At 39.0% G+C, this 12,214-nt stretch overlaps 1 protein-coding gene across 2 annotated transcripts in view; it reads left to right on the forward strand.

Annotated features, from left to right (window-relative positions):
- The window catches only part of UTP20 (UTP20 small subunit processome component), a 148,421-nt gene that overhangs the window by 89,627 nt on the left and 46,580 nt on the right, over window positions 1–12,214 (forward strand). For both annotated transcript variants that reach the window (XM_049782797.1, XM_049782796.1), the window contains exons 30-38: window positions 1,098–1,315; window positions 1,484–1,628; window positions 3,324–3,411; window positions 6,994–7,137; window positions 7,323–7,373; window positions 7,482–7,634; window positions 9,868–10,023; window positions 11,395–11,535; window positions 11,928–12,065. In XM_049782797.1, the coding sequence (XP_049638754.1) occupies window positions 1,098–1,315; window positions 1,484–1,628; window positions 3,324–3,411; window positions 6,994–7,137; window positions 7,323–7,373; window positions 7,482–7,634; window positions 9,868–10,023; window positions 11,395–11,535; window positions 11,928–12,065 (1,234 nt within the window). The remainder of the gene's footprint in view (window positions 1–1,097; window positions 1,316–1,483; window positions 1,629–3,323; window positions 3,412–6,993; window positions 7,138–7,322; window positions 7,374–7,481; window positions 7,635–9,867; window positions 10,024–11,394; window positions 11,536–11,927; window positions 12,066–12,214) is intronic.

Below are 12,214 nucleotides of genomic sequence, written 5' to 3' on the forward strand. Positions count from 1 at the left end.
CACCATGTAAGATACAAGTGAGACCTCCCCCAGGCCCTAGAGATGAAAATATGTAATGTGATAGTGATTGTTTATCTTCTGTTCAGTGTCTGCTATGGGCAAATATGTATAACTATGCCTGTCAAGTTATATACAGATGCCTAAGTCATTTTTCTGGTGATGATGATGATGATGATGATGAGTTGGTACAGCCAGGCTATTTACATTGTTTTCAGCTTGACATTTCAATTCACTTGCAATCTTTGCCTTTTAGGCAATCTTTGCACAGAAGCTGGCGTGTTTTTCTCTGGAAAGCCTCCACCCTCATAATTCTCTCCCACCAGCCAGGATGTTTGTAGGATTCCCTCATTACTGGAAAGGAGTTATCCACCTTTGCCTCCAAATAATCTGAACTCCCAAATTTTACATATCCAGATGGAATAAATGATTGCTGTGTTCTGTATACCTCTTTCCCCTGTGACAGTGAATTGGTTGTTTGTCTGAGTGTGTAAACATTTATATTGTAGGTTTCTAATTAAAAAATGCTTATCGTTGATCATTTATTTTTTCTTCAAAAAGGGGCTTCAACCCCGGGCGGTGGCGCAAGAGGTAAGGTGCCTGCCTTGCCTGCGCTGGCCTTGGACGGACCGCGGTTCGATCCCCCGGCGTCCCATATGGTCCCCCAAGCCAGGAGCAACTTCTGAGCGCATAGCCAGGAGTAACCCCTGAGCGTTACCGGGTGTGGCCCAAAAACAAAAAACAAAAAAAAAAAAAGGGGGCTTCAACCTTATAGAGTGAGACGATGACTCAGCTCTTATGTCTCTTAGCTTAGTGGATAAGCGTGGTTCTTTATGTACCATATTGAAATTATGTTATTGTCTCACAGCATTATTATGGAGACAGGGTAAAAAAGGTACACAAAGCCGATGTAATGCAGTGTTGTAAGTACATAGAAATATTTTCCATCAAATGGTAGATTTTGGATTTCCCCTTTGAATTATCTTGTTCATATTTACACAGGTATGTGTTAAATCCAGTAGGAAAATTCTCATGCAGCGTGTTTGTAGAGTTAAACACATGGGGGAATAAGATGACTTATGTCCTGCTTTTTCTTGCAGATACTTCCCTATCCTGGCTAAGCAGAAACCTGGGCATCCGGAATGTGACATCTTGACCAATGTTTTTGCGATTCTCTCAGCAAAGAATCTCTCTGAAGCTACAGCCAGTATTGTAATGGATATAACTGAAGATCTTCTGAACCTTCCAGATTTTGAACCCACAGACACAGTTTCAAGCTTGCCAGTCACTGGATGTGTGTACACAGACAATGCAGATGGTATGTTGAGTGTGTAAATCCAAAGATTCTTCACGGAAACTGTTGGCAAATGATTCATAAAACTTTTAGTTAGCCTTTGTTCCCTCTACTGGGTGTGTTTATGAAGATACTGTACAGTCATCCTTTATGACAGTAGTTAATTAAAAATTTTTTAAAAATCACTTTCAGATTCTATCACAATAGGAGGACGATTAATTCTACCTCATGTTCCTGCAATTCTCCAGTATCTCAGCAATACCACAATAAGTGCAGCAAAGGTGAAAAAGAAGAAGAATAGGGCCCAAGTCAGTAAGGAACTTGGTATTCTGTCAAAGTAAGTGATACATGATTACTACATTACACTTCATGCTTTTGATGTTTTTAAGTACATCTGGTTTTCTTTCTTTTTCTTTGTGGTGCCAGGAAGCAAAACCCAGGATAACACTTGTACACATTTACTTGCTCACACATACAGATAGGCACGAGGCATGTGCTCAGTCACATAGTGGACACTCAGTTTTAATGATACTAGAAGTTCAGTTTCTTTTGTTGTTGTTGTTGTTGTTGCTTTCTTGTGTTGGGGCCATACCCAGATACTGGAGTCTCTCCTGCATTCATGATGCTCAGGGGACTGTGTGCAATGCCAGGGATAAACTTGGATTGGCCACATATAAAGCAAGCGTTTTACCCTCTTTGCTATCTCTAGAAGCTATAAAATTTATAATCTCTTCAATTCCTTCCATTTTTAAATTAAGGTAGATGTCTGTCTGGTGTCTCAGTTGGACATATTCATTGGAAACCATGTATGGCATCTGTCTTTATTTAATTATCAGAAAGAGATGACATCAAATTCTGAAGTAGGCTAATAGATCTGCTTATTTAGCCTTTGCATAATCCAGTCAGTTAAAATTTAGTGGTGCTGAAGAGGTAATGCCATGGGGTGGAGCAGATATTTTGCTTGCAGGAGAATTACAATCAGTCTGTGGCATAAAATGGTCCCCTATGCACTGAACAGTCACCCCCAATTTTTTGTTTTTCAAATTAGATTTTTATGTAATCATGGTTTTTGTTTAGGTTGATTGATAAGACTAATTTAAAAGCCTAATATTTTAAGTTGGTTTTTCTATTTTTATTGATTTTTATCTGGGGGCCACCCTCAGCAGCACTGGTTGCTATTTCTAGTGTGGTGCTTGGAGGATCCTGCAGTGCCAGGGGCCATGAACTGCCTTGGGTTGAAACAGGGCTCCTACATTGGAATCAAGAGACCCCTGCTCTTTTTGCTCTGCTGGCCTCATCTGGTTTGTTTTGTAAAAGTTAAAAAGATCTTGTAGTGCTTTTCACTAATCTTTTTGGCTGTAGACTCAGTATAGTTATGATATCTAGAAAGCACCAGATTAATGAATTTTAAGTCAAAAAATCATGTCATTTTTAACTTCAAATTGGTTGTTACAGGCCTTAGTTACTTAAAGTTTATTTTTTCTGTTACTTTTGCATAAATACCAAAAATAACGTGTGAGGGTCTCCTGGGAACTTCTTTTAAAATGCCATGCTTATAGTATTTTATTTCTGAGTTATGCAGAATGGGAAGCCTCAGGAATATACACTCAAATTTTATACCTGGCAGTGTGGCGGAGGAGGGTGAGGTGAGATTAGCGCCCTGCAGAGCAAGGTTACAAAGAGAAGCTCGACATCTTCCTTCTTGTGCAGCATCAACCGCTCTGGGCAAAGTAGGGCTAATGAGTCACAAGGGACATTTGTTGAGGAAATAAATTGAAATACTAAGCAGAGAGACTTTAAGATGTCTTGGTACTAGAAAATGCTGTTTTTCTCAGGTAAGAGATTATTAATTGCCAGATTTGCATGTTGGAGTTCATGCTACCTCCTCTACACACATCAAATATTGCAAAGGAACTAGAATAGTTGCCATGATCCCAGAGTGAAGGGGAAATTAGAGGAGATGCTGCTAAATAACTGAGTTAAATTTTATTTATCTAATTTACATAAGAGTAATTTTATTTTCCTCTTCTAGGGTCAGCAAGTTTATGAAAGACAAGGAACAAAGTTCTGTTCTTATTACTCTTCTTCTTCCTTTCCTCCACCATGGCAATATTACTCAGGTACAAATACATTTTGGGCATCTACTTCATCTTTGGAATGGGATTTCTTGACTAGGCCTTTTTGTGAACAATGGTTTTATTGCTTAGATTATGTGATATGTTTGTTCCAAAAAAAAAAACTGAAAAGATTTTATTGAAAATCAAGGGGAAAAATTAGGGTAGAAATAGGAATAGTACTCTCTCTCTCGATCCTCTCTTGAGCTGGAGGCTAGCTCTAGCCGGCATGGGGTTGGGGGAGACCCCATGTGGAAGGCCTTCTCCCTCTTCTGCCCCCGGCCTCCAGGCCTTCTGGGGTGGCAGCCCAGGCGGCCAGACAAGGTTGGTCCTAACTTGGGGTGTACTGAGATTTGCTCAGTTGCGCTAAGTTTGTCACTGGCAATATCTGACCAATCTGCATATGGAAAACTGCATATATTAAGAGTATTCCTTATCTTTATGTTACATTTTGCGTATCCAGAATGTCCATTTTGTATTCTGCCCTTTCCCACACCCCTTCAAAGCTCATTTTTACTCCTTAACTCTCTCACCCCCAAAACATCACTAACCCACATTACTCTTTTTAACTTCAGTATTGCACAATCCTAATCACAGACCAAAGCCGTGCATTGTGTGTAACAACCCTGAACTGTTTCAAAAGACATAAAATGGACACATATGTCTTTAGAATATTTTGTGTTTTTCCCTGACAACTATAAGTCTTACTAAATACTCTCTTATACAGTGACGATTCTAACTACTTTTTATCTTCTCTTTATGAGTTGTTCAACAAGGAATTTTGGTGAAAGAGTCCCCCAGTTTAATGCTTATGATTGAACCATGTCATGGGGATTATTGGACTTGTTCTTATGGCCCCCATATGCACCAATAATGCCACGTGGCATTGCTCCTTTTTTGCATAGGCACATAAAAATGAGAAAATACTGTACATACAAATAAGATCCTATCTAATAGAGATTGGAATACACAAATCTTGTAGTGCAAAGGGACCTTACATCCTGAACATTGACATAATGACCTGGCACAGGCCTCAGAAGAATGGGCATTCTTCATTCACCCTTGATCTAGAGAAGATATCCACGAAACATCCAGGTTTGTCTATAACATCACCTGGAAGCAATCCTCTACCACTGCTCAGACATCAACCTGCTCAAAAGAGACTTCCCTTAACACTGAGAAGCAATCCTCTACCACTGCTCAGACATCAACCTGCTCAAAAGAGACTTCCCTTAACACTGAGAAGATTTAACAACAACGACCTGCTTACAGGACAGGGCTTCCTGCATTGCCCTTTAATGGTGAGGTGAAACAAGAGGACGCTCCACATCCTGACTTCTGTGTAGGATATGCAGATTCCAGGATCTTTAATACAGAAACATGATACCAACAACAGAGACTGTATGAAAAGTGTGTTGGCACTACGGACAATGTCTTGGATTGGACGATCTAACTTGCCTGGAGCCTAGAGTTGGTCTTATGCCAGGAAACTTCAGGGGTAGGGTCTCTTTGTATTTAGGCCAAGGTTATTCCTTTCCATGCCTCTCATATTTTGGTGGGCCTATGCAAACAACAATTGCCACTCTAACACCATTTTTACTGTGCTCCTTTGACTCTAATCCTTAAAAAAAAAACCCACTTAAAATTTGAGGTTAACTTAAACTAATATGCATGTACATGGAAATGTAAAAAATACTATGCCTCTAATGTTTAAGGAGTTACGTAAGTTTTATGGCTTTAGATTGCCTTGTGTGCTGTTAAATATTATAATGTGTTACAATCTGGGGACTTGATGGACAAAGTAATTGTACATAGATTCTATTTTGTTTGTCTTAATGTTCTTTGGCTGAAAGTTCAAAGTTAAGATATCAGCAAAAGGGGCCCAGAGAGATAGCACAGCGGTGTTTGCCTTGCAAGCAGCCGATCCAGAACCAAAGGTGGTTGGTTCGAATCCCAGTGTCCCATATGGTTCCCCGTGCCTGCCAGGAGCTATTTCTGAGCAGACAGCCAGGAGTAACCCCTGAGCAACGCCGGGTGTGCCCCCCCCCCCCAAAAAAAAGATATCAGCAAAGGGACTTCTTCTGAGAATTATGTTATGGGTGATCGTCCTTCCACTGTAACTTTACCTTGTCCTCTTTCTTTGCATCTTTGTTCCCATAATTAAAAATAAAAAAATTAAAAAAAAATAGGAATAGTAGTAGGCAAGGATTTGAAAACATTATATTCTCTCCTACAGTTACAGTGTTAGTCTTCCTTTTTTCCCCTTTGTTCAGCTTATCCATTTCAGGATCTCCGCAACAATTTCTTCACGATTTTGATTTCTTACAAATCTAATATCCAAGAAGTACATTGTCTAATCTTAAGTATGAAAAAAAATGGCATGAATAATCAGGCTGGTTTTCTTTATTTTCTTTATCATTGTCATAGGAGCCACAATCAGTAGTGCCTCTATGATTCTTACTGGCCATACAGACCTACCTAGTGAAGGCCTGGGTGCGGGGATTAAACCCATGGCCTCACTTAATGCATGCTTGACCAGTTGGGCCATATCCCTGCCCCCAGAATTTTTTATATTTAGATGACTATCATTAAGAAATTTTGGGGCTGGGAAGGTGGCGCTAGAGGTAAGGTAAGCCTTACAAGCGCTAGTGTAGGACGGACCTCGGTTCGATCCCCTGGCGTCCCATATGGTCTCCCCAAGCCAGGGGCGATTTCTGAGCTCATAGCCAGGAGTAACCCCAGAGTGTCAAACGGGTGTGGCCCAAAAACAAACAAACAAAAAAAAAAAAGAAATTTTAATATTTTCTTGGGAATCAGAAGGTTGGATCACAACTGATACTTGGACCCTACTCCTGTATCTTTGTTAAGAGGTTATTCCTGGTAGTGCTTGTGTGTATCATGCAGTGCTGAATTTGGTTGCATCCAAGGAAAGTACTTTAACCCCTGTAGCTTATCTCCAACTCACTGATAAGATTTCCAAGCCCTAGTTCAGTCTTACTTAATTTAAAAGTCTTTCCGTTGCTCAGTCATTTTGAAAGCTATACTGATATACATGACATATGTATATGTATATTTTTATCACAGAGTACTTAAGCTTTATAGACCATGCATCACTAGACAATCAGAAATGTGTATTTTCAGGGCCGGAGAGATAGCATGGATGTAGGGCATTTGCCTTACATGCAGAAGGATGGTGGTTCAAAATCCGGTCCCCCAAAATATGGTCTCCCGAGCCTGCTTGGAGCGATTTCTGAGCATAGAGCCAAGAGTAACCCCTGAGCACTGCCAGGTGTGATCCAAATCCCCCCACCCCCAAATAAAGAAAGAAATGTGTATTTTCCTTCACGAAGCTGATTTTCATGCTCTTTTTGGATTAGGCACAGAATAAATTATTTCAGTGATAGGCATATTTTATTTGAACTAAAGGAAAAGACTTATTGTTACTATGAATTGTATACATTAAAATGCCCCCAAGTTTAAAAAGACAAAAGTATTTTTCAATTCACTGCTTTCTTTTCTTTGTGTCCCTAATTGCTTTGTTTTTTATTTTATAAGTTACTGAAATTTGATTTCTCTCATATTTTTAAGGATACAGAGTTGGATATTCTGGTGACAGTACAAAACCTACTGAAACATTGTCTAGCACCTACAAGCTTCCTCAAGCCTCTAGCAAAGCTTTTCTCCGTCATTAAGAACAAGTTGTCAAGACAGTTGCTTTGTACAGTTTTCCAGGTCAGCAGTACTCATTTTCAGCCCTGTTGCCCCTTTTTTAAAAAGATGACTGTAAGCACAAAGCCTGTTTTTCTGCCTTCTTGGTACTGTTTCTGGGTAGAATTGAATGCAGTAGGAAATAGAAGGGAGGAGGAGAGCAGAAAAGTTAGGAACTGTTTGCTAAAATCTGTTGTTTTTTTTTTTAGACACTTTCTGATATTGAGAGTGACTTAAAGTATATAACTGAAGTTGTCAAGGTAAGAAAGAAAATATTACTTCTCTTGGTCTTACAAAAGTATTACTATTTTTGTTTGCTTTGGATATATACACCTTTACTTACATGGCTTTAATGGCATTTCTTGTAGCTGAATGCCTTTGATCAAAGACATCTTGATGATATAAACTTCGATGCTCGCTTCTCAGCATTTCAGAACATCACTTCTTACATTAAAGAAATGCAAACTGTGGATGTCAACTATTTAATTTCAGTTATGCATAACTGTTTCTATAATCTAGAGGTAGGTTTATTTATGAATTATTTTTAGTTTTGATTATACAACCCAATTCTTAATATTTTTAGTGGAGTGAAAGGGTATTTAGTATAAAATTTTCTATACCCCCCCTTCTATACCAAAATTTTAATTGAAAATTCCTTTTAGTCAAAGAATTTTTTTTTTGTTTAGCCAATTTATATGTGTCATTTGAAAGGCAAGTATTTTAAATAAACAATATATGTATAAGCACTTTGAAAAGTCATAAGGGACTTAAGTTTAAAGACTGCTTTGGGGGCCGGAAAGATAGTATGGAGGTAGGATGTTTGCCTTGCATGCAGGACAGTGGTTCGAATCCCGGCATCCCAAATGGTCCCCGAGCCTACCAAGAGCGATTTCTGAGTTACTTAGGAGTAACCCCTAAGTGCTACTGGGTGTGACCCAAAAACCAAAGAAACAATTAAAAAATAAAAAACAATAAAGACTGCTTTGTCTGTTGCTGACCTAATTTAGGTCCTCAGCTTCACATGTCCCTGAGACTCTATGAGGCCCCTGAGCAGTACCAAGATGGCTCAAGCCATTCCTTAAATAGGGAATTATGCCCTAAGCAGTAACAGTCTATTGTCCCTGGGCTCTGAAGCATCATTGGCAAACCCCTACCTCTACCTCAGTCAATCCACTCCCTCAGAAAATAAGGAAAATTTAAAAAGTTATTAGATTAGAAAAGTCCTTTGAGGCAGAACATAAATGAAGGATTCCCAGGACTGTAAAACACGAAGATGATTTCTGAGGAATGCAAAGTTTCTTTTGAGGGTGATGGAATAATTTTGAAGTCAGATATTGGTTGCCCAACCTATTAAAAACTATTTAAGGGGCCAGCGAGGTGGCGCTAGAGGTAAGGTGTCTCTGCCTTGCAAGCGCTAGCCAACGAAGAACCGCGGTTCGATCCCCCGGCGCCCCATATGGTCCCCCCCAAGCCAGGGGCAATTTCTGATAGCTTAGCCAGGAGTAACCCCTGAGCACCAAACGGGTGTGGCCCGAAATACCAAAAAAAAAAAAAAAAAACCTATTAAAAACTGATATATATATATGTACTATATGTGTGTAAATTCTGTCATGTCAGTTATACCATCAATCTTTTAGGCTATGTAGCTGTTTTATTTATTTGTTGCATTTTGGGCGTCATCCTGTGGGGTTATTCCTGGTTCTGCAGAATTATTTCTGGAAGTTCTCAAGGAAACACAGGTGCTAGGGATTGAACCTGGCTCAGCTACATGCAAGACGAGTACCTTATCTATTGTATTATTTCTTCAGCCACCAGCTATATAAAAGCCCTCCTCTATACAGTAGAAATTAAAAAAGGCTGGTATGGGGCCGGATAGATAGCACAGTGGTAGGGCGTTTGCCTTGCAAGTGGCTGACCCAGGACCAACTGTGATTCAAATCCTGGCATCCCATATGGTCCCCTGTAGTAGCACTAGGAACCCTGTGTCATTTTATTCATCTAGTATTTAGGTTTTTGTAATATTTGAAAAATAACCTTCATATTTAGGGGGTGTTTATCATGTATATCATATATGTGTTAGATTTTAAGATCTTCACATTTGGGGGCCAGGGAAATAACCCATATTATCATTGGGTGTAGCAAAACATAAACCAATTAAAACAAAAACCTCACATTCTCATGTTTCAGTTGTGTAAGGATGTGTTGGATGACTGAGTTGAGAATTTTTTCTACATACTACCTCATTAGGAACTCTAGTGCTGCTCAATAGAATAGTAGTAGACAGTATTGTAATTTTCAGTGATTTAGGGCCTTGTTTCTAGGTTTTTCTGGTGAAAGGCACACCTAGGGTGTCAAAAACCTAGGTCAGCCACATGCAAGGCAAGCACCTTACCTACTTACTGTACTACACCATCTAAACCATCTAAAATACTAACTCATCCCTGTGATTTAGTATTTTACGTGCTAAGAATAGCTTCAGTGAACCACTTCACCTATTTACTTTGAATTGAAATAAAGTGTCAGAATGTTCATTTTGCAGTATTTTCTTAAAAAATGTTAATTCTCAGTGAGCAGGATTTTTTTTATAGTCGTTTATTCTTCACAACTCTAGTTAATTCTTTCTCAGGTGTAAAGTACATGAGAAGCATTTCTCTGTGGGATTTTCAGGGACTTGTCAGTGCTTCTCCTGGGAAATGATATTTCTTAATATTGTTACTACAAAGAATCATTTTGGGGTTTTTCTCCTACTTCCAGCTAGGCGACATGTCTTTAAGTGATAATGCCAGCATGTGTTTGATGAGCATTATCCAGAAGTTGGCTGACTTGAATGCCACAGAAAAAGAGTACAAAGAAATCATTCACCGTTCACTCCTGGAGAGGCTGAGAAAAGGACTGAAGAGCCAGACTGAGGTACTGGGATTGTCCATTATACCTCTCACTTTCTTTTGTTTGGGGAATTCTAAGTAGAAAAGTAGCATCTTAGTACATTTAATTAAAACATACAATTGTGTTGCTATTCACCTTATATTTGCCATTCACTCTTACTAGGGGAGTGAGAATGAAAAAGAGAATAATCACTTCTTGATACATATATTTCATTCCTTTTTAAAAATTTATTTAAGTAACATGATTTATAAAATTATATATAACTTAGTTGTTTCAGGCATTCTGTGTTCCAACAACATTCTCACTACAAGTATGACCATCCTTCCACCAATGTCCCCAGTTTCCCACCCCTTAAGCCTGCCTACAATGCAGTCACAAATTATCTTTGTTACATAATAAAATAAATGGAAAATGGAATTATCAAAAACAGATTAATGGGCCCGGAGAGATAGCACAGCAGCATTTGCCTTGCAAGCAGCCGATCCAGGACCTAAGGTGGTTGGTTCGAATCCCGGTGTCCCATATGGTCCCCCGTGCCTGCCAGGATCTATTTCTGAGCAGCCAGGAGTAACCCCTGAGCACCGCCGGGTGTGACCCAAAAACCAAAAACAAAAAAAAACAAAAACAGATTAATAGAACAATTAAAAATGTTGTGATAATTGTTACATTTCATAATAGTGCTACTAAATCATTATATGAGGATGTACTGATGCTAGTTGAGCTGTCTGTTTCTGTTTTTGCTCATTGAGCATGGTGGGCTTCTATGCAACTTTTCTTTCAAATTTTCTGTGCTGACAAAATACTATGAAGTTTGGAGGTATTATGAGCTATGTATGAGGCCTCATACTCCAGGATCTGTGGAGAGGGGACAGTTTGGTGGCTGGCGTGTTAATGAGGTACAGTTATGGAATGGGCTGTTTCTATGCTAGAGAATATTGGGTAGGGCCTTTAGATAGACAAGAATCTACCTCCCCCTTTTCTGAGAAGGCCTGAGTTTTCAGATTGAAGACCGTCTACTTGGATAGTGGAGCAACTTGACACTTTCAAACTAGTCGGTTCATTTTTAGTTTTATTTTGCGTTACTTTTGATTTGGGGGGCCACATCTGGTGGCATTCAGGGATTACTCCTGGCTCTGCACTCAGAAATCAGACCTGGCAGGCTCGGGGGACCATAAGGAATGCTAGGGATCGAACTCAGGTTGGCCGTGTACAAGGCAAATGTTCTACCTGCTGTGCTATCACTCTAGCCCCTAGTTCATTCATTTTTATAGTAGGAATCTTTTACTAGAAAAAAAATTATTATATGTATCTCTATAGTGATACTTTATATATTGTATTGAGGGACTAATTCTTTTTAAATAATACTTTTTCTCCCTCTTGACTTGGTATCTGCAGAGTGTTCAACATGATTACACCACACTGCTGTCTTGTTTAATTCAGACCTTCCCAAATCAACCAGAATTTCAAGAATTGGTACAGCTGACTGACTGCCATGATCCAGAAATGGACTTCTTTGAAAATATGAAACACATTCAGGTAGAAGACAATCTTTCTCCTTATGCGTTAAGCATTTGAAACAGTACTGCTTCATTTAAAAAGTTGTAATCTTACCAAAAGTTTGAAGGTTTTATTCCTTGATCTTTACGGCCACTGGTCAAATGTTTCCTGGAGTGTGATATCCTCGTTAGTATTCCAAGCCCTAAACCATAATGTCACCTTTCTGTGCTGTTTGCATTGGGATTCTTTGTTAAATAACCACTCTGGATTGGATTTTTGTCTCCAGAAGCAATTTAGAAGCTTGCTCATGTAACACATGGGTTGTATTTCATTTCTTTAACCTTTTCATATTTTTTGGAACATAGAGTGAAATGGAGTTTTATGGGGTTGAGATTATTCCATGACACATTCACTTCTTTCCTAACTCCTAGATCCACAGACGAGCAAGAGCCTTGAAGAAACTGGCAAAACAACTCATGGAAGGCAAGACTGTGCTGTCGTCTAAATCCCTACAGAATTACATCATGCCTTATGCTATAACTCCAATTTTTGATGAGAAAATGCTCAAGGTAGGTATTAAATCTAGCAACTGATAAACCTCTACTTTTCTATGACACATTTTTTAAAGTAGATTAGTTAATGGCATTTATATGGATGAAACCATTCTTTTGGGGGCTTAGATTTGTTTTTGAAATCCCAGGGTAACTTCCTGACATGA

Source organism: Suncus etruscus, chromosome 11 (genome assembly GCF_024139225.1).
Source record: "Suncus etruscus isolate mSunEtr1 chromosome 11, mSunEtr1.pri.cur, whole genome shotgun sequence".
NCBI classification, from domain to species: Eukaryota; Metazoa; Chordata; class Mammalia; order Eulipotyphla; family Soricidae; genus Suncus; species Suncus etruscus.